The sequence below is a fragment of the Rhipicephalus sanguineus genome, chromosome 1 (assembly GCF_013339695.2).
Source record: "Rhipicephalus sanguineus isolate Rsan-2018 chromosome 1, BIME_Rsan_1.4, whole genome shotgun sequence".
In the NCBI taxonomy this organism is placed as follows: Eukaryota; Metazoa; Arthropoda; class Arachnida; order Ixodida; family Ixodidae; genus Rhipicephalus; species Rhipicephalus sanguineus.
This window is the reverse complement of record NC_051176.1, coordinates 182,023,513-182,049,150: the sequence shown is the minus strand read 5'-3', so window position 1 is coordinate 182,049,150 and position 25,638 is coordinate 182,023,513. Positions and strand designations below refer to the sequence as shown.

At 44.9% G+C, this 25,638-nt stretch overlaps 1 protein-coding gene across 1 annotated transcript; it reads left to right on the top strand.

The window, feature by feature from the left end:
* Window positions 1-2,643: 2,643 nt before the first annotated feature.
* On the top strand, window positions 2,644-24,585 carry LOC119380668 (chorion class B protein B.L1-like). Its single transcript, XM_037648998.2, has 2 exons — window positions 2,644-2,841; window positions 24,148-24,585. Exons 1-2 carry the CDS (start codon window positions 2,644-2,646, stop codon window positions 24,583-24,585), a joined length of 636 nt encoding a protein of 211 aa, XP_037504926.1.
* Window positions 24,586-25,638: the final 1,053 nt, after the last annotated feature.

Below are 25,638 nucleotides of genomic sequence, written 5' to 3'. Positions count from 1 at the left end.
TTAGGACGGCATTCTGTACGCAAGAACGAGTTTCTCGTTTATCAGATTCTGCTCTGATATGTGAAACACCACACAAAATGCGTCTCGAGAAGTAACAGTATCCCATATAGAGTAATGTTAGCCAACGCTACATTATAGCAACAATGATAGCAACAGACATTTTAACGCACAGTGGTCACAAGTTTACGCGCGAGGTGAACACCCGTGACACCTTTTTTTTCTTGCGTTGGAAGGTGTTGCTTTAACGGCGCGCTCATGCACAATGCCTCCTCCCTATTTGTTAACTGCAACAGAGTCGTACGGATACCCCGCGATATAATGTCCTAATATATGGGTTGCGCGCGGTCCATTCAATAGTACCCACGATGTACGTACTACGTAGCACAATTTCCACTCCCGTAATCGAACTGCTATGACGCCAGGAGCCACAGGCATTGCTCACAGAAGAATCTGTCTAATATGAGGCCATCTTTTACATCTCACGATCCAAGGAAAAATGCGCTGAAGTGAGGCAGTTAAAAGCACAGCCGTTTGACATCAAAATGCACTGACTGCGATGGCGTTTTCAGAGTACATCCGCTTCTTCAAGCGAAGCTTGTATTAACACGATAGCGTTATAAAAACTCGTTTCGCAGAAATTCCGGTGTCGCCGTCGACGTTGTTGGTTGTGAGCGAAAAATCAGTGTTGTCAGAGAGCGAAAAATTTGAGATAATAAAAAAGCTTCGGTGCGAGTCGGATCAAATCCAGGACTTCTGCGTGGCGAGTAGATGTTTTGCCAGGAAAGAGAGAAAAAAAGAAAGAAAGAAAGAGAGAAGGAAAGGAAGAAAGAAAGAAAAGAAAGAAAGAAAGAAAGAAAGAAAGAAAGAAAGAAAGAAAGGCAGTACATCAGGCACACTCACGCCACGCTTTGCTTGCCCCCCTTTCCTCGGTTGGGGAAGGCCTCCTAATTTTTTAAAGACGATAGTCTTTCTTTGGATACTCAGCGCAGAAAATTTTGGTCTGTCTGTCTGTCTGTCTTTCTGTCTGTTTGTCACACTATTCAGCCACCCGGCCAAAGTTAAGCACTTGCTGAACGCCCAGCCATCTTGAACTGGTAGCTGCGTTCATACTTGTGAACATTGTCGATCAAAAAGGAAATATTACGCATATCTGAGGCGCAACATCAATACGTAAGTATTAGGTGGTGTGTCCCTTTACTAGACAATACATAGATACGTAATTCTAAAGACTTTAGTGTTTCTTAGGCTGCGCTGAAAATGCGACGCTATGCACGATAAAGCCCTCTGTGACGATATGGTGCTGCCACCTGGCAGTGGCCCTGGGTTCTGCACAAGCTCATGTTCCCCACGCAACTGCCAGATGGCGTCCATATCTCACGAAGCGTCTCCTCTATCTTATCAATGCCAGCCAGATGCGGCCGATTCAAAATAAAGGAGGTGCTGTCTGAGGCAAGGCAAAGCATAAATGGCAGAAGGCTATCGTCTTTCGACGACATTTGCAGCGAAGCACGCAGATACGCGGCCAATTTTTTCTTTCGCCTGTCACCAGGGGAGCTGAGCAGTAACGGCCAACACACCAGCGCAAGAGGCGGAGAGGTGTTTTCTTATTCAATTGTGCCCTAAAGGCCTAAGCAGGCATTGTACAGGGGTGTTACAATACAACGGTGACAAGTACAGAGCACATATTGTCATATTCACGTTCAGCCTCAGCTTCAGCCCCCTGCGGCCTACGCCATGCGTCATCGAGAGAGACCAGTTAATTAAAGCTACATTTATCAGGAGCGCTTAGAAGCACATAACCAGACATATAAATCCCAGTGTTCGAATTCCGACGGCTACGCGAACCGACAAAGTCAAAGGTCTAACAAATTGATGTGATACCTTCTGTGCACCGACAATATTGTCGGTAAATCCGCAGTCTAGAAGAGAAAATTGGTTTTCTGGGGAAAAAAAAAACAATACCATCCTCACGATCCTTGCGACGGATCCCTTAAGAACATGAAAAGGAGACTTTCACAGTTTCACTAATAATGCGATGAACTGAAGATATAAGTTCAATAAATTAAGAACTCCCAATTATGGTGGAAATATGCTTGCACATACGAAGCCCTGGCATATTCAAGAAAAGCTTGTCGAAAGGCCAGCGATCAGGGTCCGTAAATAACTCAGAGCTGCGAAAGGCCAGCGATCATGGTAAGGCACATCTACTAACTTTAGAGCTCCAATACAGAAGATGGAGCTAGCTAAACGGACTGCCCAAGATTACATGTCGAAGCTGCGATACTTCGTTATTAGGCTGGATACTATAGTTATTTGTAGACGTTCAAATGCCGCAAATGGAAAGCAGTTCAATGCTTAAATCCAAGCGGAGTGCTCCGAATACCAGCTCCGATAAAACAACACTGAAAGAACTTCAAATAAATCTAAACTTGCTTTCCAGTTAGTCTCACGACCTTGTCTAACATTACTCAGAGGAGCTACGTTACCTTCTGTCGTAAGGAAGCGTAGCAGTCTTCGGGAGTCCTTTGTCTAGCCCTTGAGGACGTATTTGCCGTAGCCGAGCCCGCCGTACCATACCGCACCACTGCCTCCTCCCAGGCCACTGTGTGCTAGGACTGCTCCACCGTTATGAATCTTGGTGACATGTGTGTACGGTCCGCACAAGGAAAACTGGACCAGCCACCAGTTTTCCCTACTCCAGCAGCCGCCCCCACCGAGGAGCGCCACGCTACTGCCGACACCCACGCCACTGAGTCCGTACACTCCAGGCGCAACCGTGTAGCCGAGGCCAGAGCGCTGATCACTCCTCCAGCGACAGCCAGGCCTACTAGCGTGGCCACAGTAAGAATGAGGCCCTATGTAAAAAAGAAATAATAATAAACATGAACAACGTGGCAATACCATGTTGAAGCGTTTGAACATTTCTTTGAAGTGTAAAAATTTAAATAGAATAAGTAGCAACTGTGTATCTAAAGTTTCTGCTTTGCAGGCCTAAAACATGAACGAAAAAAAAAATTCCGGAGCCCTTCCCCTATGAGGAAAATGGAGGCAAGCGTAGCTTGGCGTGGGCGTGCCCGACCTACCGCTCTTTCTTCTTTCTTTCTTTCTTTCTTTCTTTCTTTTCTTTCTTTCTTTCTTTCTTTCTTTCTTTCTTCTTTCTTTCTTCTTTCTTTCTTTCTTTTTCTTTCTTTCTTTCTTTCTTTCTTTCTTTCTTTACGCATTGCGCAAACTCCTGCTAACGTAAGCGTTCAGTTTTATAAATAGCGGCCATCCCCGGAACACTGTTTTCGGGCTGAATCGGCGTGGAGTCTTTCATGTTATTCACAGGCGTGGTATTAATGAGAACTCACAGCTTCATTCATAACGAGGGTCTCGTCCTGGCAGACTTAATGCCTTCAGGTAGTATGCGAGGGATTATTGGTCATCTGCCAACTCGTAAAAAGATCACGTGCTACGTGACGCCAACAGGCAAAAAAAAAAAAAAGAGTGTTCCACACTCGCCGCCATGGCTGCGATTGGCGCTGACTAACACTCCTAGGTTTAAATCAACATATATACCCCAGAAAGTGGACGGGAGGATGACCGCCGCCGTAGCTCAGTGGTAGAGCATCGGACGCGTTATTCGAAGGTCGCAGGTTCGGTCCCTGCCGGCGGCAAGTCATCTTTTCGTCCACTTTACTTTTTTCACATTTATATTCTAAATACTACAGATACTACCCTCTGTACTTTCCTTGGCGTTATTGTCTGTGAGTTTTCATTAATATTGTGTCTAACAAAGATAAACGAGCCCTTGAAAAATCATCTGCTTTCCTTCACAGGCGTGGAGTCTTTCATGTTATTCACAGGCGGAGAGGATGACTCAACATGCAAAAATTGCTACAAAAATGCCATAGCAAACCAAAGTCACATCCTCTGGGAATGCGAGGGCCTTCCCCCACCCAGAGAGCTTCTGCCAGCTCCCTCCGAAACGACATGGGATACCTTAATACGGTCCCCCGACGAAAAACTGCGGAAAGCAGTCATTGCATGGGCAGAAGAGGTCGCCGCAGACAAGCGGCCAGCTCCAAACCCATGAAATGCCTTTTAATAAAGTTGTATCCTCCTTCATGTTATTTCCAGCGTTCGTCAGCCTCTAGAACGGCCCAACGAAAGGGCCATCACGCCTTTCCGCATCAGATTTCTCTCTCTCTCTCTTTTCGGTGGACTTTATTTTTGAAGAGTATACTTTTTTTTTAGAAATTGAGTTTGTAAGCCTCATTTGCACTGCAGGCAACTTTTGAAGTTACATACTCAGGTTGCCGTGCGTACGCAGAAAAGACCTCTCAGTGGCCAATACTTCGGCAAGCTTTCTTCAAAACGCGCGGCAGAAGCTTCCTGTTGAGTTGTTTCTTCTTTATTGGCCATTACCCCTAAATAATCAGAAAATGATGCAGTCTACTCGATATGAAAAGGAACTGAAAGTGACGTTAACCATCAAAGAAGAAGAAAACACTTAGGATACGCTGATGCACGGAAAGGGACTTACTTTATGGGTATAGTTATATGTAGATGATAATCGCACTGTGCGCGCATTTCTTAAATACAAGAATGAGTCTAAACACTACAATGATAAACACTGTGCTTTTCTCGCTCGGTATAGAGTGAAAGGTTTGATCGCTTCGTTTGTCCGAATGAAGCAACGAACGTATGACATTGTAATTACGTCATCGCAGCAGTTACAAAGAGAGAAAGTGAGATAAGCAGAAATGTCAGACAGTGCTTCACTTTCTCTCTAACGATGCGACAGACTTTTTGTGGTCTCTCGAGAACCGAAAGAACTTATACCAAAAGGCAAGGGAAAATTTTGCGCTCATGTCACGCACACAGTGGTACACCCCACTGAAAAAAAAATACAGCTATTCAGCTAACTCGGGCCAAGCTTTAAAAAAATCCACACGGTCTTTACAAGAATGCGACCAACTTTGTATCGTTGATTTTCTTCTTGGCCAACTCTGAGTATTTTTACAAGGACTTAGGGGAATAAATACAAATAATTATTTAGGCTGCTTCGGAAAGTATTCTCTTAAACGCAAAATCTTGAGTGGTAGAGTTGTAGGGCCGGTTAAGTATTGTGCGTCCCATTTCTTCCCGTAATAGTCACTACCGTGGTATTATTTTCCCACGCTGCAAAGAAAGTGCATGGCATTTGAAAAAGCGCCACGTGGCTAGGCGCTTGTGCGCAGAGCTGTTAACGTCCATCTAGCTCCCACTGACGATCAATGCTGCAGAAGCACGAAACAGAACGTTGAAAACGCCACAGTAAAAAATCATAAGTGGTGGCCACACCTTTTGTTTTTGACACATCACCATCCGCCGATAAAACCTACTCGCCCTCTAAGGTTGCTGTCAGTAGTGATAACGCTTAGAAAGGTTCATGAATAACCACGGATCATATATCGCATATTGCATTGCCCAATTCCGTTCATAACTTCCTCGGGAAAAGTGCAAGCTCCGCCACGGTGGTCTAGTGGTTATGGCGCTCGACTGCTGACCCGAAGGTCGCGGGATAGAATTCCTTACGCGGCGGTGCATTTCGATGGAGGCGAAAATGTTTGAGGCCCGTGTACTTAGGTTAGGTGCACATTAAAGAACCCCAGGGGGGTCGAAATGTCGGAGCCTTCCACTACGGCGTCTCTCACAATCGCATCGTGGTTTTGGACGTTAAACCCCAGATATTACTATTATTAGAAGTGCAAGCCCAAATCATTGCATTCAACCAACCCCCGTTGCTCAACACTTGTTCATGCCTACAGCCCCCGTGCAGCATCGATGATCTGTTTGTGGCATGTTTGAGGGCACTAATGTCGCGACGAGTAAGCGCGTAGACACGACGAGGTACTTTTTTCAAATTTCGCGCAATGCCATTGCAGCCTTCGGAAATAAAAGTACAGTCTATTATCACGGAAATTATTTGGTCGTTACCTACAGCTTCTCCAACTCTACAAGTGTACAACTTCTCCCTTGATGATTTTCTGTTTGAAATAATACTTTAAAGGTTGACAAATTAACCACTCGTAATTCATTATCCAAATTCATCACAATAACGCTCTTGGATGGTCAGAAAGACAGCAAGCAATATGAAATTGGTCGCATGCTCGTAACGCGCACGCGCATTCTTTTAAAGCTTGGCCCGAGTTAACTGGAAGACCAGATCTTTATGTATGTAACAAAGCAGGCAAAGATAAAATCCACATCTAATGCGTATGTTAGGACATGTGTTAAGCCATGCTTTCCTGAACCGATTATCAATATTATGCGCAACAAATTCGGTGCGTGCAATTGTCTCTATTGTCGTAGGCGCATATATTGCAATATTCATGCACCGCACCAGTCACAACTTTAATACGACGATGCGTCAATATTTGTACGCTACACCGTCCTCATTACAAGCCCAGGTGGAAACAGCAGTGCACTTATATTCACACTATGAGGCATCGACCAAGTGATGCCACAAAGGTCAAGGTGATCTTGGAATTCGTTATTGCAGCGCAGAAAAAGAGAAAGACACAGGGAAACCAGAACACATTGACATTGCGCTCTCTGTGTTCATGTTCTCTTGTCTGCCTTCCGCTACACTCGTATTCCAATATGACACGCTAACATGCCCGCATTGCGACACAGAAGACGGTGTCTGCCGAGAGAAAAAAATGGTCATGTGAGCTGTACAGCGAGAAAGTCAGGGAAGTTGACTATCCATCTTTGCGCAGTGCACAAGATTGACAAGGCACACAAGAGAAGATGACGGGACAAGCGCTAATCTCGCCCGCCTATCAGTCCCACTAAAGTTGACTATTATTTTTTTCCCTCGTTAAAGTAATTAACCTATGGACTAACAGAAATTGCCGCGCCTGTTCATTCTATCGCGCGAATGTGTGTCTCGCGCGTGTGCTACGCCGAGTCAGGCGGCTGTTCGGAAATCGCAAAGGCACCAGTAACCGCCACAAGAAAAAACCGGAAAGGCTTGCTTAGAACTAGCTGCTCGAAAAAGGAAAAGAAAACAAAACAACAGTCGTACCGTAAAAAGTATTTTATGCGCAGGGCTAAATTACACTCAACAGTGAGAGTAACTTTTCAATTCGTCATTTGCCATTAAAATTGTCGGCCGATAATCTGTACCATTTTAAGACTAAAAAACAACAACAACAAAGCTGACACCTTGACACTGTTACGGAGTGATTTGACGCAGCGTAAAATACGACAGCCTGTTTAACAGCAGAGGCAGTTCAGCAGGAAGCGCTGGAAAATCACGGCTTCTGATTATCTTGCCAATAGATATCGCTCTGCGTAGCCTATAAATGTATTGACGCAACTTGCTATGCTTTAACATTACCTTTACAGTTCCAATATTAGCACGTTCTTTTGGACATTTCTGATCAAGAGGCGCTAGCGCAAAACTGGACACCACCTTGATACCCGTAGTTGAACATTGATACATGTAGTTGAACTGCTGTCGCCAGTGAGTTATGTATCAGCAGGTGCAACATAATACGCAAGAACAACAGCCTGTGACTCACCAGCGTATTCATCATGCGCAGTTCCGCTATTGTGCGTTACCTCACTCGGCAAAGTAGCACGTTTGGAGGCTTTATATACGGGAAATCCGAGCATTTCCGGTCTGTAGGTCGACGCATCGTTACCTCTGCAGCACGCACTGAAGTCACGTGCAGATGTCGCCGGAATATCGCAGTAGAGATTTTTCCGCTTCGTAGTGCCTACAAGATACGGGTCATCTTGTTCCTATAGGTTGTTCTTATCTACCTGACTGCTTCAAGAGGGGGCAGTGTGCAGGCTAATAGAAATTCAAGTCGTGTACATGATAGTACCAAAAATAATTTCAAGCTACGAATGGGTTACTGTCAAAACAAACAAACAAACAAACAAACAAACAAACAAACAAACAAACAAACAAACAAACAAACAAACAAACAAACAAGCAAGCAAGCAAGCAAGCAAGCAAGCAAACAAGCAAGGCTTCGCTCGAACACAAATGGAGGGCCCTGATGACATCACGCTATAAAGTGCGGGGTTGAGAAAAACTGAATTTTAGAGAAAGCCACGCACCTACGTCATCGACTTCACCTGGCACACAAAAATTGCTGTTTCTGAAAGTGTCTCAGTTTAATAAGAGAATTACCAACAATGGAACAAGTGAAAAAAAAAAAAAGGAAACTTGAGCATCTCAGCGACAGACGCACGTATACGGGATGAAGAGAGAAGGCACACAAGGAAGGCGAGCCAGGTATACTGCATCTTGAAAGTGGCCGCGTGAAGACGGCCCAGCAAGTTAAGATAGACAACGATGTCGTTCTGTGCAAGGATATATGCCTTCTGCATGTTGCACACACTCACGCTCGGCGAGTAAGGACAAGTGCGTTAGCTAAAAAAAAAAAAACATGCCTGAGTTCTGTCATAGGAAACGGTATAACACGAAAGTGAAGCGTCTCTTCAGAGAAGTAGTTGATTGCTCATTATGCATTGATCTACGAGAGCTTGTACAGTGTCTATTAGTGTTTGGCAGCTATAGCCCCGTTTGACGTGGATTCACCCACGTTGACGCTTAGTGGCACATCTCCATCGCGACGACTAACGTCCGTGATCATGACGTAACCGTTGTGGACAAAGAATATTGTGAATTCCGCGCAAAGATGGCATCGATAACCACATATTAAGCATTGGTACTCTATATGCGCTTCTTCAAAGCGTCGTTAATTGATGACAGACACGGCACGATGTGCGTTCCCGCGTAATAGGGTAACCTACGCCTGCGCTCATGCCCACACTAACACACTGCGCTTCAGCAACACGAGAGGCAGATATTCGTAGCTTGAGCCGCGATCGCGCAAAGGCGTTCCACGTCCCTCTGGCCTCTTCTCACTCCAAGAAGGCAGGACATTCACCCGTCAACATCGCTGCTTTTCTGCGGCGATTATAGCAGCAGTCATATTAGTCGGTGCTATCACACTCGAAGCAGTAGGCGGCGGAGAAACACCGTTGGTGCATGTGGAAGCTGCAGTACTCCGACAACGAGCCGTCACACGCTAACACGAAGGGAAAGACAAAGAATGCAACTGCGTCCAGGGCGACTCCTCAATTCTAACGCGGCCAGCGCTTCTCGTTGGAATCGAGACGGTCTAACTGCGTCGTCACAAGATCACTCTCTATCAGTGCTTGTTAGTGTTATGACGTAGTACTTCCCCGCTCCCAGATGGCAGCCCCGCCCCGCACCGCCCCGCCTAGCCCCGCCTAGCCCCGCCAACAGAGAGCACCGTGCGCGAGAAAGTATGACAGAGATATAGGGTACGTTTGTGGAACCGCATGCATGTGCGTCGGTGGCATAGTCGATCAGCAGATCGTCGGGCGCCTATCGTCGCGGGCCAAGAGGTTGTGGGTTCGATTCCTGGCGGCGAAACTCTTTCTTCTAGTTTCTTTCTTTCTTTCTCATACGTCAGTGTGCATTTTAGAGACATCATATCCATGACGGAAATACGTCAGTGAAGTCTTGGTGGACCCCGGCATAAAACATTTTCGTGTTAAAATATATAACATATATAAGCATTGAAATGTGCGCGTTGCATTATAGAGGTTTGGTATCTTGAAGCTGTATTCCAGAAGGCTCACAAAATGTTGACTAGGAAGGAAGAGGTGCGCACATCTTTTGCGTGAATGAAAATTTGTATTCCATAAGTACACAGATCATTTCACGACGACTGCGGTTAAGAGCTCGAAACTCAATTTGCCTTGTTCTGCAGGTCTATTCAATTGCGATAACGACCTCATTCTGTCGTCGCCAGGCGACCTTTATGGTGAAGCTTGTGCCTGTCATGGTCAGGCGCCAGCTTCACCATGGCGTGTAGGATAAAGCAAAACGAAAAAAAAAAGAAAAGAAAACTGCACACAAACTCACCAATGCTTTTCGAACTTATATAAATGCAGGACCGTGTACCAGGAAACGTCTGTGTAGTGTCACTCACATAAAGTGTTTTTGGCGGTGTGCTCCAAGAAGTCAACGAGGAGCGAGGCTCTGAGCACAGATGTTGCGGGCTAGAGATGCCAGATTTCGGCAACGTCAGGTAAAGCACGCGACATGTCGGCTCGGGCGCCGAGATCTGTCATAACCGTATTTCACGGTTTCTGCATGTCGCGTTTGTCCGCGCCATCACCCGTGAGGCCGAATTACGCAACACCTGCAAACGCTGGTATAGATCTGGGATGTCCAACTCTCGGCGTTTCAGATTAGCGCGCTGTTCTCTGCGTTGACGGCATGTGTCGCAACGCCAGCCGACGCCGGTAGAAACCGTGAATGTGTGTCGGCCTTTCTTCCGCATCCTGACACCGAAGCGAGGCGTGCATTTGATCAGTATCCCTTCGAGTTGACCCTTCGCCGCACTAACCGCTTCCGAACGCCCGGCACGTTGTCCGCGCTGCACACCAGTGCTCGTTGTGTACGTTCACCCTCGCTTAGTTGCGTGCGCCGGAGCCGCTGTCTGTAGTTCTTTCTCTCCCCAGCGCAGCGCTCGCAAGGAAATTGCTCAACATTATCCCAACACTGAAGCTCCGATGGCGACACGTAGAATGCTACCGCGCATTGAAACAGGTCAGCAGAAATGGAAAACAGCCAACACTTTTTTTACAGCCAGAAAGCGAATAGATGTACGAAGTACCATACGCAAAACTAAGGAAGGATGAATGCCATTAAGCAAAAGGATTTATATATAAGTTGTAATGAATGTTAGGATCAATTTTGTATCTTTGAAACAATTAAGTGTCACGGTTTACTGCGTTTACAGCATCGTCTGGCAAGAAATTCGAACAATTAGAAGCAAGGAAGGTTGGTAAGTAACCGAGAGTGTTAGAACACGGCAATGTAGTTTACGCTTTATTACAGACGAATCAAAGGAAAAACATGAAAGAAAAATTTACCTAGGGTTGGCTGCACAGATAATAGCGCGACTTTGTGGGTAACAGTGCTGTTTTTGTGTATCGGCCAATGGAAGGCTAAGCGTTGCTTTGATTTCAGCGATACTGGAACGGGGCCAGATTTTTTTTAATCGGGCGGGTTTTGTATTGTATGAACAACACGCTTTTGCTGTAGTTGTTGTTAAGTACTATTGAGTCGCGGATGAGTACTGCTGACACCATAAAAACTCACAGGGTCCCTTATGCAATCACCTAAAATGACTCTAAGGCAAAAGCTACATTCCTCTTTCACAGCGAATGCTGTCTTGAAATCACAAGAACGGCTGATTTTGGTGGCGTAGTTGCCCGCCGCTGCCGGTGTCCGTAACCGCTATCCCGCAAAATAAGGAAAAATATCAAAGATGAAGCGGGATATGAACCCAGGCCCCCTGCGTGGCAGTTAAATATTCTACCACAGAGCCACACCGACGCTTGAAATACTTCCGCAAAAAGACCCTATACAAGCGTCATGTCAGGCAAGGAATCGAGTTAACAGATGTAGAAAAGCGTGGCATAAGAGAAGAATAACAACCAGGCGTCACACATTGCGAATAGCGTAACGAGTGGGTGGTTTGAAGCTTCCCACACATTACAAATGGAAGCCATAATTCTTCATCGTCTTCAGCCACGGCATCAACAAAGTGCACATAATGCCTTACAAATGTGCAGCGGGTAGGTCGCTTCTCTGCAGAATAATGAAAACGGCAGAGTGGGTACTTCCATACTTCGCAAAATTATGATGGTTTATGGCGTAGTGGGTACCTTGCGAGTGTTCTTGTGGTAGTCGCCCCAAGAGAGCTTACAACGGACTCTTGAAAGGCCGCACTTCCGGTTTCCACTGTGCTTATGGTGCATGTGCGGTGCTGGCCTGGCGTTTTTTTTTTTTTTTTCTGAGTCGATGCATTGATCCTCCCCCTCCCGCCTCCTAAAGCTTTCTGAACCTAACGTGGTTTTGAACTGCCTCCAGGATCGAAGGCATTATAAGGTTTCTGAACCTGGCATGGTTTTGCAAAGCGTCGGTGATCGACCTGCCTTTGACCAAGCGTCGATGTCCCACGACGACGTCATCACGTGGCGTCATGATGAGGTCAAAGGGTGACGTTATTTATGGCATCATGTTCCACTGAGTTTTTTTATTGAAATAAAAAATAAATGAAGGAGTTGTTGCCACCATCGCTTGGTGACGGCTGCCCCTTTCCACTTGGTTGTTGTGATACGAAAATAGGAAACATATATATACACACACACACACACACACACACATATATATATATATATATATATATATATATATATATATATATATATATATATATGTATATATATATATATATATATATATATATATATATATATATATATATATATATATATATATATATATATATATATATATATATATATATACAGTGAAACCTCCGTGATTCCCGGCCGCGACCCATTGGCCTCAATGTAATGGAGTACGGTTGTTGCGAACGAATTTTCAACCAGCGACGTTTGATACGAACGTTCGCTACCACCCAGCCCAGGTTTGAAGAGGTGCTGTCCGCGCTGTCGCGGAAGACGCGCCAAGCACGTGCGAGCGCGGGAACGCAAGGGTGGGCATGTGCGCCAAACCGCCAAATCGTCAGAATCACGGTGTAAGAAAAACACTTTTCTTACGGTCAGCATCAACCTTCAGAGACGCGTCACGGCCTCCGAGTGTCGCGGGTCACAACGCACCTGATTCATTATTTAAATGCGCGTGTACTGACCGTATACTTACGAGTGCTGGTATGATTGCCGACATCCAAAAACTTGACTGACAATCATTCAGCATTCGTCCTGACGTTGCCGCAGCAGTGACAAACAATAAATGGAAATGTACGCCAGCTTTCTATATATATATATATATATATGTACACAGTCCTACATTAGGTAGGTTAAAAAAAACGCTCGTTTGAACAGAGCCCACATGCAGTCGTGCTACACTTTCAATATAGACCGCCGAATAATCATCGCAAATATTGGTCATGTGGTTTGGTACGGCGACTGCGACGCATTCACTTGAGTATTCTTTGACTTTTAACCGAGTTTTTTTTTTTAAACAGCGGAGCAGTTAAGCTTTTTGTTGAGCCGTGTGGTGTCACCAAAACACGATCATCACCATGAACCGGCACGCGCTCTCTTCGTCCTCTTCATCTTCTGTTTCACTGCCAGAACACGTGCGCCGATTTGTCCGGCGTAGGATGCAATAATACTGATGGGCAAGAGAATGAGTTCAGAGAGAGAGAAAAAGAAAGAGATATAAAAAAAGAGAAAGAAGAAAATAGAGAGAAAGAAAGGGAGGAAACAAAGAAAAAGATAAAAAGACAGAGAGAGAAAGAGATAGAAAGAAACAGACACAAAAAAGAGGTAGAAGAAACAGAGAGCAAGACAGAAAGCGAAAGAAACCGAGTAAGAAAGAGAGAAACAAATAGAAATAAACAGTTATAAATGAGCGAGAAATTAGCGAGAAAGAGAAAGAAAGAAATAGACAGAGAAAGAAAGAAGGAAATAAAAAAATACAGACAGTAAGAGATAGAAAAAACAGACAGAAATAGGAAAAGAGCGAGAAAGAGTAGAAGAAAGAAAGCGACAAATAAAGAAAAACAATGCAGGCCGCCCAGCTTCCGCTCTTCTTTCATTCAGGCTTGGCGCCACTTGTGCGAAGCTGCCTTAATTTGAATTTTTTTGCTTCATTCGCGGTGACGCCGACGCCGGTCTCGAGAAGTATCGTCAGGTCTCGTCAAATCTCGATGGCGCCGATGCCGACGGTCAATTTCGCGTTTTTATGAGACATCTAAGGCTTAAACACTTAACACCACTTAACAAATTTATGTAAGCTCGCCCAGGCGTTTCCCTGTAGCCTGTAGAATACGAACTAAGAAGCTCGTGCACGGGCGAACTCGTTTTTTAACACGAAAGTGTTTTATGCCGGGGTCCACCAAGACTTCAGTGACGTATTTCCGTCACGGAAATGACATCGAAAAAATATACACGATCAGATGGCAAAGAAAAACGTTCCGTCAACGGGCATCGAACCCACGCCCGCTCGGTCCGCAACAACAGGTGCCGGGCACGCTATTCACTGCGCCACGGTCACAGACTCTGGAGGCTTTACAAACGCGCCTTTTATATCTACCACTCTCCCGGTCGGCGCGGTGGTGTTGCCCTCTGGGCGCGGTAAATTCGTCATTACTGTGGCCTTCGCGATTAGCACCTGCAACGCGTTACACGTCCCTCCCATTCGGCGCGTTTTCAATAGAAGTTAATTTTGTCAATACCTTAACACACCGCAAGGTGGCGACTTTAGCCAGCGGCCGTTCCTTAGCCAAGCGTCGTTAAAAGCCTCGTAAAAGCTTCGGCCTCGCTCATAGCTCTGCGACGCGCGCCTGCCTCACCTGGCTGTAACACGGCATTCCCCGCTCACGCGCTCGCTCCTAGAATAATCGTGGCCGGGCTACCGGGGCGGCACGACACGCTTTGCGTTTCCCTCTAGTCCGGCCGTGGTGTTCGATCACATTTTAACATGCTGCGGGATGGCGGCCAAGTTCTGCGTCCAATATGCGACGCTCTTCTGGCTATCACACCTCGTTCTCTGATTACGCTGTCACCGTTAACTACTGCAGCTACTACCCGGGTTTGTTTAATCATTTAGCAGGGACGTTAGTCGTCGGGATGGAGATGTACCACCAATTATCAAAATGGGCACATCCACGTTAAATGGTGCTATAGCTGCCAGACATCAATATACATTGTGCTAACTCTCTTATATCAATGCACAGTAAACATTCAGTTACTTCTGTAAGGGCACGCTTTACTTTCGTGTTATTCCGATTCCTATGACGGAGGGATCAACCATGTTTTTTTTACGCTCCTTGTTTAGAGTAAACTACAGCGCTGTATGCTAAAATTTGTAATGTTCTAGTTATCTTGATCAAAGTGGCAACTGCTTAGTGCGAATGCTTTGCATTCAGTATTTGCGATATTGCCGGTATCATATGCATAATAATAATAATAATAATAATAATAATAATAATAATAATAATAATAATAATAATAATAATAATAATAATAATAATAATAATAATAATAATAATAATAATCAATCAATCAATGATTTATTTAACGTGCCCAGGAACAACCGTAAGGTCTTTGTGCTGGCGCACGCAAAAAAAACAATAAAAATAAACAATCCAATACAGACAGTTTTCAGAAATAAAAAGAGCAAAAACACGTAGACAAAGAGAAATGAACACAAAAGGGGAGGAGTAAAATAATACAACACGAGAAATATTGACGGGGCATAAAAAATTAGATTGCATATATACAACTATGTGGAAAGACTGAGAAGGGAAGACTTTGTACATTGTGCCACACTATATGTGAAAACAGTGCAAAGCTCGGATAAAAACAATGATCGTGGGCTATGAAAAACGTCAAGATCAAGAAAATTAACATTATAGAGACTTTGTATTCTGTGAACGGTAGAGTGTTGGAAGAAGCAGGCGGGTACATGAAACGGTCTGTTCTCTCTGGTTAACTTACGCGGAATTCGAAAATTTACACAATTGAGAAGTACAGGGCAGGATATGATACCGTGGACTAGCTTGTAAAGAAATAAGAGATCAGAGCGATTTCGTCGGCAGTGAAGTGATGGCAGTGATAATAATTCAGCAGTACTTGAACGAGATCCAGAGTCATTTTTAGCAAAGCGATGGTTATATATGCTGAGGAATTTTTTCTGGACTCGTTCAATGGTGTTACCGCTGGATTGTGCAATGCCATTCCATATCACGGACGCATACTCAAGTTGTGGAAGACATATTGCCGTGTACAATTTGTGTAGGGCCATGGGAGACCTGAATTCTCGAGATATTCTACAAACACATCCGAGAGAACGAAGGCCCCGCATAGCAGCACGCTTAACGTGAGAAGAAAAGTTTAACGCGCTGTCAACAACAACACCAAGATCACTGATTTCATAAACCTTGCATAACGGCACAGAATTGACAGAGTATTGAAATGACACGCTAGATGTCTTGCGAGTGATAGACATGAATTTTGTCTTTGAGGTATTTAGAGAAAGGTTATTGCCGTTGCACCATTAATAATAATAATAATAATAATAATAATAATAATAATAATAATAATCAATCATTTATTTAACGTGCCCAGGAACAACCGTAAGGTCTTTGTGCAGGCGCACGCAAAAAAAAACAATAAAAATAAACTATACAATACAGTCTTCAGAAATAAAAAGAGCAAATACACGTAGACAAAGAGAAATGAACACAAAAGGGGAGGAGTAAAATAAGACAACACGAGAAATATTGAAGGGGAATGAAAAATTAGATTGCATATATACAACTGCATACAGCGGAAAGACGGAGAAGGGAAGACTTTGTACATTGTGCCATACTATGTCAAAACAGTACAAAGCTCGGATAAAAACAATGATTGTGGACTATGAAAAATGTCAAGATCAAGAAAATTAACATTATAGAGACTTTGTATTCTGTGAACGGTAGAGTGTTGGAAGAAGCAGGCGGGTACATGAAACGGTCTGTTCTCTCTGGTTAACTTACGCGGAATTCGAAAATTAACACAATTGAGAAGTACAGGGCAGGATATGATACCGTGGACTAGCTTGTAAAGAAACAAGAGATCAGAACGATTTCGTCGGCAGTGAAGTGATGGCAATGATAATAATTCAGCAGTATTTGAACGAGATTTTTTAGCAAAGCGATGGTTATATATGCTAAGGAATTTTTTCTGGACTCGTTCAATGGTGTTACCGCTGGATTGAGCAATGCCATTCCATATCACGGACGCATACTCCAGTTGAGGAAGACATAGCGCGGTGTACAATTTTCGGAAGGGCATAGGAGAACGGAATTCTCTAGACAATCTGCAAACACAGCCTAGGGTGCGAAGACCCCGCAAAGCAAGACGCTTAGCGTGAGCTGAAAAGTTTAACGTGCTATCAACAACAACACCAAGATCACTGATCTCATAAACCTTGCATAAGGACACAGAATTGACAGAGTATTGAAATGACACGCTAGATGTTTTGCGAGTGATAGACATGAATTTTGTCTTCGAGGCATTCAGAGAAAGGTTATTAGCGTTGCACCATTCGGAAAAAGAGCGCAAATCTGACTGCAGCAAGCGACAGTCGTTAACTGAATGAATTTCCTTAAAAATCTTGATGTCATCGGCATACAAGAGGAAAGAAGAATTACGAATGGCAAAAGAAACATCATTAACGTAAATTAAAAATAGGAGTGGGCCTAATACCGACCCTTGAGGGACCCCACTAGTCACTTTATACAAAGAAGACGTTTGGCCATTTACCGCTACATAACAATATCTATTGAGCAGATAGCTCTGCAGGAGATTCACAACCGACAAGTCAACATCAAATTGCGCAAGTTTAACCATAATCAGTGTGTGGCTGACTACGTCAAAAGCCTTGCTCAGGTCACAGTAGAGTACGTCAACCTGTCCTCTCTGAGAAATAGGTGTGGAGATCTGCGTCATGAAACTAGCAAGATTTGTGGTAGTTGAGCGGCCAGCGAGAAAACCATGTTGATTAGGAATCAATGAGCTTTTAACACTAAAAGACAATATTTTGTGAAGAGCCAGCTCGAAGATCTTTGATGTGGCACATAGTAGAGAAATCGGGCGATAATTAGAAGCATCTGTTTTAGAGCCCGACTTAAATACTGGGAAAACACGAGCAGTTTTCCACATGCTAGGAAATGTGGAAGTGTCCAGGCAGTTATTAAATATCGTAGTCAGTACTGGGACAAATATACTACTATAAGCTTTTAGTATGGCGGAGGGGATGCCATCTGGGCCACATGATAAGGATGGTTTTAAGCACTTAATGCATTCGCAGATAAGATTTTCATCCAGCGACAAAGCACTGGGTGAGCGAACTGCCTTAGGCTGTCTGATATCAGTGCTAGAGTCTGAGGCCTTATAAACGGATGAGAAATGTGCGGCAAAACAGTCAGCGACGGCATGCACTTCTACCCCATTTGAGTCTAGTAGTCTGAAAGACTCTCCGCTTTTGCTGGACCGTTTACGTACATACTTCCAAAACTCAGCTGGCCTGTCAGAAGCGCTTTTTTCTAAGAATTCAATATACGAACTATGATCCCGTTATATAGGCGTTTAGCGAGAGTTCGAAAAAAGCTGAACTCTTCCTTCCACTCGCTCGATGGAGAACATTTAGATTTCCTGTGTGCGCGACCTTTATGCTTCAGTGCACTGATAAGTTCAGATGAGAACCAGTGGGGATATTTACGTTGTTTATGTGTGTATTGGGGAATAAAATTACGCATGCTGCTCAGTACAAGCTCCGCAAACTGATCAACCTGGTCATCAACATTCGGTTTGTCAGTAACCTGTGACCAGTCAACGGTGGACAAGTGATGATAGAGGCCCGTGTAATCACCTCGCTTGAACGCAAATCTTGGAGATTTGTTTACGTAACTGCTGTAGCTCGTTGTTTCGGCTGATGCAGATAATCTTACGTTAAGTGGTGGGTGGAATTTGTCCGGACGTACAAGAGAGATGTTGGAGCGGGAAACTTCAAGGGGTTGATCGTTTGACACACACAGGTCTAAGACGTTGCCACTGGAATTGACGACTGAATTATGTTGCACTAGGGAATTAAACGCCAGAAAGTCCAAGAGCAGGCTGCACTTTTTCTCTGTGAAATGATTGTAATGAGAAAAGGTAAGCGTGCTCCAGTCAATTCCAGGTGCATTGAAATCCCCAAGAACAATAATTCTGTGCCCACTATGAGAAGATATCACAAGTTCAATAGAAGACATGACATCGTGAAACGAGGCAGGGGAAATGCTGGGCGGTAAATAGAAGCATCCAATCAACAATTTTTCACGGCGCTCAAGGTTGATTTCTAGCCAGATCGATTCTTCGATAGTTTCTAGGTCTTTCCGTCTAACGGATTTCAGTGAATTGTCAATGGCAATCAGCACGCCACCGCCTTTCTGTTTGGTTTCACTGAAATCTCGGTCACGGCGGAAGGTGGTGTAGGTCGGGGGAAAAAAGTCCGATGAGGGAATTTCAGTGCCGAGCCAGGTTTCAGAGATAGCAATAATAGGAAAAGCAGACGAAAGAACATTAGAGAAAAACTCGAGTGTCTTGGTACGCAGACCCCGAGCATTTTGGTAGAATATGTCTACGTCACACGGCACTTTGGATTCCAGTCACTATCTCAGAGGGATGAAGCATGTCATCGCGCAGCTCCCCACGAAATGGCTTGAAGAGGCATCCGAGGGGCCACATCGAAGGGTCATTCAGGCGTTGTAGTGTTTCCTCGTCAACTTCAATATAGAATGAAGAATATGACTGGAACTTTGTTTGAAGTCGCCGGCAGGAGATGGGAGACAGATCCAATGAAGCAATATGTTTCTTAATGTCAGCAGTAGTGGTGTCCGGGCTCAGCTTCGTAACAAAAATGGCCTTTGGCCATTGTGGCCTTTGTGGCCGTTGAGCTACAGATATAGTGGATGTTTTCATAACTCCAAACGAGGCGGGTTTCTTCTTTCTTTCACCCTCAGTCACCGCTGCAGAAGAGGCTGTCACAGGCATCACACTGACACGCTCCGACGTGTCTACGTCAGCTGGCGGCGAAGTCGAAGATGAAAGAATTTTGGAGAGGGGTTGTTCGGAGAACGCAGGTTGCTTGGAGGTCACAGACGGGTCAACGGTCACATGCGCTGGGGGTTTCACAGGTGCCTTCACTGCCACGGCGGCCGTGCGGCGCGTCAGCTCCTCACGCAGGAAGCGGACCTCTGCACGAAGGGAGGCGACCACGCGAGCTTGTTGTTCAACACCGCGGGAATGATCCTTACGGAGCCGCTCGTTGTCTTCGCGTAGTTGGGATACCTCGTCGCTGAGGAACGAGATTCCCTCCAATGCGTCGAGGAGGAGGCGGCGCAGCCCGGCGAGTTCGTCACCCGGAGGGGTACACGTGGAGAGGGAACCGGTTTGAGAACTGCAATGCTCACCGCTGCACCCCGACGAGTTGCTTTCGCTAGGCTTACCAGAAGCACGGCTCAGATCACATAAATTGCAGCAAAATGAGCGCGATCCAGACTTCAGGAGTTGCAGCTCTTCATCAGGCCAATAATAATAATAATAATAATAATAATAATAATAATAATAATAATAATAATAATAATAATAATAATAATAATAATAATAATAATAATAATAATGATAATAATAATAATAATAATATCTGGGGATTAACGTCCCGAAACAACGATATGATTATGAGAGACGCCGTAGTGGAGGGCTTCGGAAATTTTGACCACCTGAGGTTCTTTAACGTGCACCTAAATCTAAGTACGCGGGCCTCAAACATTTTCGCCTCCATCGCAAATGAAGCCGCCGCAGCCGGGATTCGATCCCGCGACCTTCGGGTCAGCAGTCGAGGGCCGTAACCACCAGACCACCGTGGCGAGGCCGTATGAATATGGAGATCCTATGGTAGTCGCCTAGGAGTTATTCGCCTAATATTTTAGTGAAAAAGATGTGTATTAAAGGCATACCTTGATAATCACGCGAAACAATGCTAGTGCTATACTGGTGGTCGTAAGTGTGATCCCTTTGTGCTGAGATGCGTTGTTTTCATTTGTGAGTAATCACTCTAAGCAGCGCGTATTCCAAGGTCTCTATACCCTACGTGGTTCTGTCGTCACGGTTAGTAACATATCAATTATGCATTTGCCCGGAAATAACTGAGTTGTGGACGCGAGTTCCTTACGCCGTTGATGTAAACGACAAATATTATCACCATAGCATGGTGAGCTTTGCAGGATTGTAGATTTCATTTGGACTAATGACTCTTTTACAATGGAAAAATTCGGTAGACCCACCGTACCGTGGGACAAGATGTTATGCGAAGCATGCGCGGGAAAATGACTGTGGCGTAATTTTTCACATTGAGAAAAACGTGACGGAATGGCGCTAGACAAATGTGCAAATGGTATACACACACACACATATGTTGAAGAGTCGCACATGTGTTGTATAACCAGTTGTTCACAGTTGCGCAACGATGCCAGCAGCAACATGGGTGTTACCAACAGCAGACTCGGGAAGCTGATATGTAGTGCTTATATTCTTCAATATTGGATAGCACAGACTCTAACAGGACAAAGAAGGAACACAGATACACAGGACCGGCGCTACGCGCAACTAAGCTTTTTCAGAAAAATTTCTTTAGATATATACACAGCCGAGTGGCACGCGCAGGCGCACTGCGCGTACGTTACACTCACAGTTACAGTTGTTACAATTGAGTTTCAGTTGTTATGCTTATACTTGTCCGTTATGACGGACAACTCACGCACGTTTCACGAACTCGTGTGCATACGTGGCAGGGGTTTTTGACAGTTCTTGAACAAGGTCATCATAACCGTGATCAGAGAGCACCAGCAGCTGGACAGGACTTGTTATCGAATCCGTTCGTGATCGCGGCTACGAGGGGTCTATATGTAGTGAAGTGCAAGGTATAGTACAGCTGATGAAAATCGGGGATGCCTCCTACGAAGAAATGATCTATGATGCCTCCTGTCCTGGACTTGGCAACGAGGTCTTGTGATGCCCTGTTCCCACCCAAGCCGTCTTTCATGCAGTGTAAGAAGCAGGCGTTGTTGAGTTTTGATAAATCAACGTTCAAGTCACTGGCAATAATGAGGGGCATGGGCCCCTCGGCAGAGTTATTGTAGGAAGCACTGACCCGATTTTTGCGCAATCCACGTGGTCCACGTTGCGGACCACTTGAACGAGTGGATGGTAGTCGAGCGTCTTCCAGGGCTGTTTTGTATTTAGCTCCCTCAATTTCTTTGCGTCCGCCGCGGTGGTGTAGCGGTTACGGTGCTCGGTTGATGAGCCGAAGGTCGCGGGTTCGATACCGGCCGCGGAGGTTGCATTTATATGGAGGCGAAATGATAAAGGCCTGCGTGCTGTGCGATGTCAGTGCACGTTAGAGAACAACGGTTAAACACTGGTTAAAGTTGGTTATCACTTTCTTCGCCTGTCAATGTGTATGTTCGCGATTACTGTGCTGAAGGAGACTATGTATCACCTGTGGCACATACCCGCATAACATGAACTCTGGTATGCGGGTACGTGTCACACGTAATGGAGAGAAAGGGTTTCATGAAGTACGTGACAGGTACTTTGCGTTATTCATGTCATGAACAGTGAATCGTGTGTTTCGTACAGTGATCCCCTGCTATGCCAATTTTGGCATATTACAACCTATGGAGACGACCAGGAGAGCGCCCAGACATAGGCGGCTAGATAGATAGATAGATAGATAGATAGATAGAAACGACCAAAGTGCCTGAGGTTCGCTAAGAAATGCTTCGCATTTAAAAGTTTATGACAGGTATTATAAAGATTAGTAATCTGATCGGCAATGGTCTTATGATGAGACTATTTATATTTCCATATTAAACAAGGGTAGCGACTTTATAAATGATCTCCACCAATTAAAAAAGTTAATTCAATTTCGTTAATTACTGGAGCAATTTATATTTATTCATGTTAAGATGTCTGTCGTCACAGAAAAAAAGTGATCATAAAGCAGCGAATAAATATTCTCATTTCCTTTATTTTCTAGAATTTTTGGACACATTTCTTGAAATACCCAGTATATAGGGAATGGACAATTCATGACAACATAATAACGACCACTAAAGGCTCGCCCTTGTCGTTGGTGTAAAACAAGACGTACAGACGCTGCAAAGACTTTGTTTTGAAGTTTCAATTAGCGTCGACAGTAAAGGCAATGTGACGGGACCTTGCTGCGCATGAGTGACAGAGTGGGCGTCACAGGTGCCGCAAATGAGCATTAGCGAGTGAATTTACCACAGCGAGAGAAGATAATTAGCGCTTATGTTCAATTAGGATAAAGAAATTGTTCTGGTTAAACGTGTAGAACATGAGGAATGCGAGAGTGTTGGGCTCCGGATTATTTTTCACCGCTTGGGCTATTTTAACCTTGAAGAGCCGTGTTGCATTGTGCTTTGGAGCCCTTGAACACTTGGTCGTTCGGGAAAGAGAAGCCACATTTTAAAGAAAATGAGTACTTTACTTGACGAGCAACTTTTCCCTGAAAGTTGACTTCCACCTGCGAAATCATTCACCAATCCTGGCTCCTTTCGGTCGCGCATTTACTGTCCTACACCGCCGGCTATAATTTCTGTATCGTAGGGCCAACAAGTGACCCCAGGAGAAAGTAAGTCAGATCCTCATTTCGTTGCCAACCTCTCGACTTCGCACAGTTGTGGACCGGAAGTTCTGCGAAAAGAGGGAAAGGATGTCGTCGCACACGCTGCAGGGCGTGCGAACCGGAAAAGTGTGACAGACCTGTTTCACGGCCGCTATCTGCCCTGTAATACAACACTGTCATAGCATACACGGCGCTTACACAACCGTATCAATATGCACGGGACGTATCGCAAAACTCAGTCAGCAATCTGGCGAACGTTGTTGCAAACGTTCTTTGTAAAAGCGTTACCTCACGTGCTGCTTCTTTCCTGTTCAGCCTAAGCGTCAAGCTTGCTTTATGTTCTTTGTCAACTTTGAGCGTTATCTCGAGTACTTTGAACACACAGTTTAGTAAACTGCATGCCAAGAAGTAAACAAAAATACTTCGACTGCGTTCCAAGTGCAACGAAGATATGGTCAGTGTCACAAGAGTTCTTTCTTCTTTTGTCCTCGACGAAAGAATGCCAACACTGTAAAAGAGCTCCTCTCGCTCAGGTATAAAAGGGTTGGCTTGGTCGCAGCATTCACACACTTTGGCCGCTGCAGCCTGAGGATCAGCCATGAACGCCCTGGTGAGCATGCCAAGTTACGCGAACATTTCGTTGAAATTATTTAAATTCGGCTCCTTTGAACGCGCTTGTGAACGACGACGTTATGAGAACAGATTTTCATACTAGCCATTTTTATTCGGCCCTAAGGCTGAAAGTGATTAAGGTGCGAAAATGCGATTCATTTTCTCGGCATCACACACTCTCGGCGCTGGTTTATATGTGACATTTATGCGTATCTGTGTTTTCTGTTTCGCAGACAACTGTTATGTTTTTCACCGCCCTGGTTGCGGCAGCATCTGCTGGAGCAGTGCTCGGAGGCTACGGTGGCCTCGGCTACGGTGGCCTTGGGTACGGAGGCCTCGGCTACGGTGGTCTTGGCTACGGAGGCCTCGGCTACGGAGGTCTCGGCTACGGAGGTCTCGGCTACGGAGGCCTCGGCTACGGTGGAGCGGGTCTTGGTGTGAGCGGTGTTGGTGTGGGCAGCAGCGTCGCTTTGCTCAGTGGAGGCCCAGCCTTCGCAAAGGCCGTGGCAGGACCGACGTTTCTAGTGAGAAGCGTACACCACGTGAACAAGATCCACAACGGCGGTGCTCTCATAGCGCACAGCGGCCTTGGTGCGGGCTACGGCGGCCTCGGATATGGTGGTCTTGGCTACGGCGGCCTCGGATATGGTGCCATCGGATACAAGGGATGAATGGACAACGTGAAAAAAAAAAGTGGAACCGTGTTTGTTACGACTAACTGCGTATGCCAAAATAATGTACAGTCTGGGATACCTTCCAATTACGTGAAATAAACTATAATTTTATTTTTAAAATCCTGGCTTTATTTCTGGCAGCGAGAAGACATTGTCAGAAGTATCAATTTTGAGAACCGTACTGAGAATCATTCTGAGAAACATACTGAAAACGTTCAGAAAACTTATGTCTCAATAATGTTACGACCATTGGACAGCTGTTTTGACCACTGCACGGTGTATTGGTGATATACATGAAATGACTTCTTTTAACAACAACAACAACAACAACAACGCCAACAACAACAACAACAACAACAACAACAACAACAACAACAACAACAACAATATTGATGAACTAGGAGGTCTTCGCAGAGCCGAAGATGCACACAACACACTCTGTTGGCGTCGTGTTTAGCGTTTCCATGATGCCTTGATACTATAGCGTTCGACTCGCTACTGTGATATATTGAGAAACTGCGTAGAAATTGCGCCTCACTCATTAATTATTTGACGATGTTTCCTGTGTCCTTCTTGTGACCTGTGTCCTTTCTCTCACCCTGTATATTTGTCATTTTCCTCAAATAATCAATTGTTACTTCACGCTCGTCTTATGTGTGTGTGTGTGTGTGTGTGTGTGTGTGTGTGTGTGTGTGTGTGTGTGTGTGTGTGTGTGTGTGTGTGTGTGTGTGTGTGTGTGTGTGTGTGTGTGTGTGTGTGTGTGTGTGTGTGTGTGTGTGTGTGTGTGTGTGTGCGTGTGTGTGCGTGCGTTTGCGTGCGTGTGTGTGTGTGTGTGTGTGTGTGTGTGTGTGTGTGTGTGTGTGTGTGTGTGTGTGCGTGTGTGTCCGTTTGCGCCTTTTTTCTTGGTCGAACCACGTGTCGCAAGTATCAACTATACAGTTGACAACATAGCTTTTTTTGTTGTTTTTAAGGCGACTATGTTAATGTAAGTTAGTTGGAATTTTTCCTCTCATTGTTGTTCGCCAGCACAATATGTACGCCAATACTAGA

Coding starts and splice junctions, on each gene's coding strand:
- LOC119380668 (XM_037648998.2), top strand. CDS start 2,644: ATGTGTGTACGGTCCGCACAAGGAAAACTGGACCAGCCACCAGTTTTC. Junction 2,842..24,147: donor GGCCTACTAGCGTGGCCACA/GTAAGAATGAGG, acceptor TCTGTTTCGCAG/ACAACTGTTATGTTTTTCAC.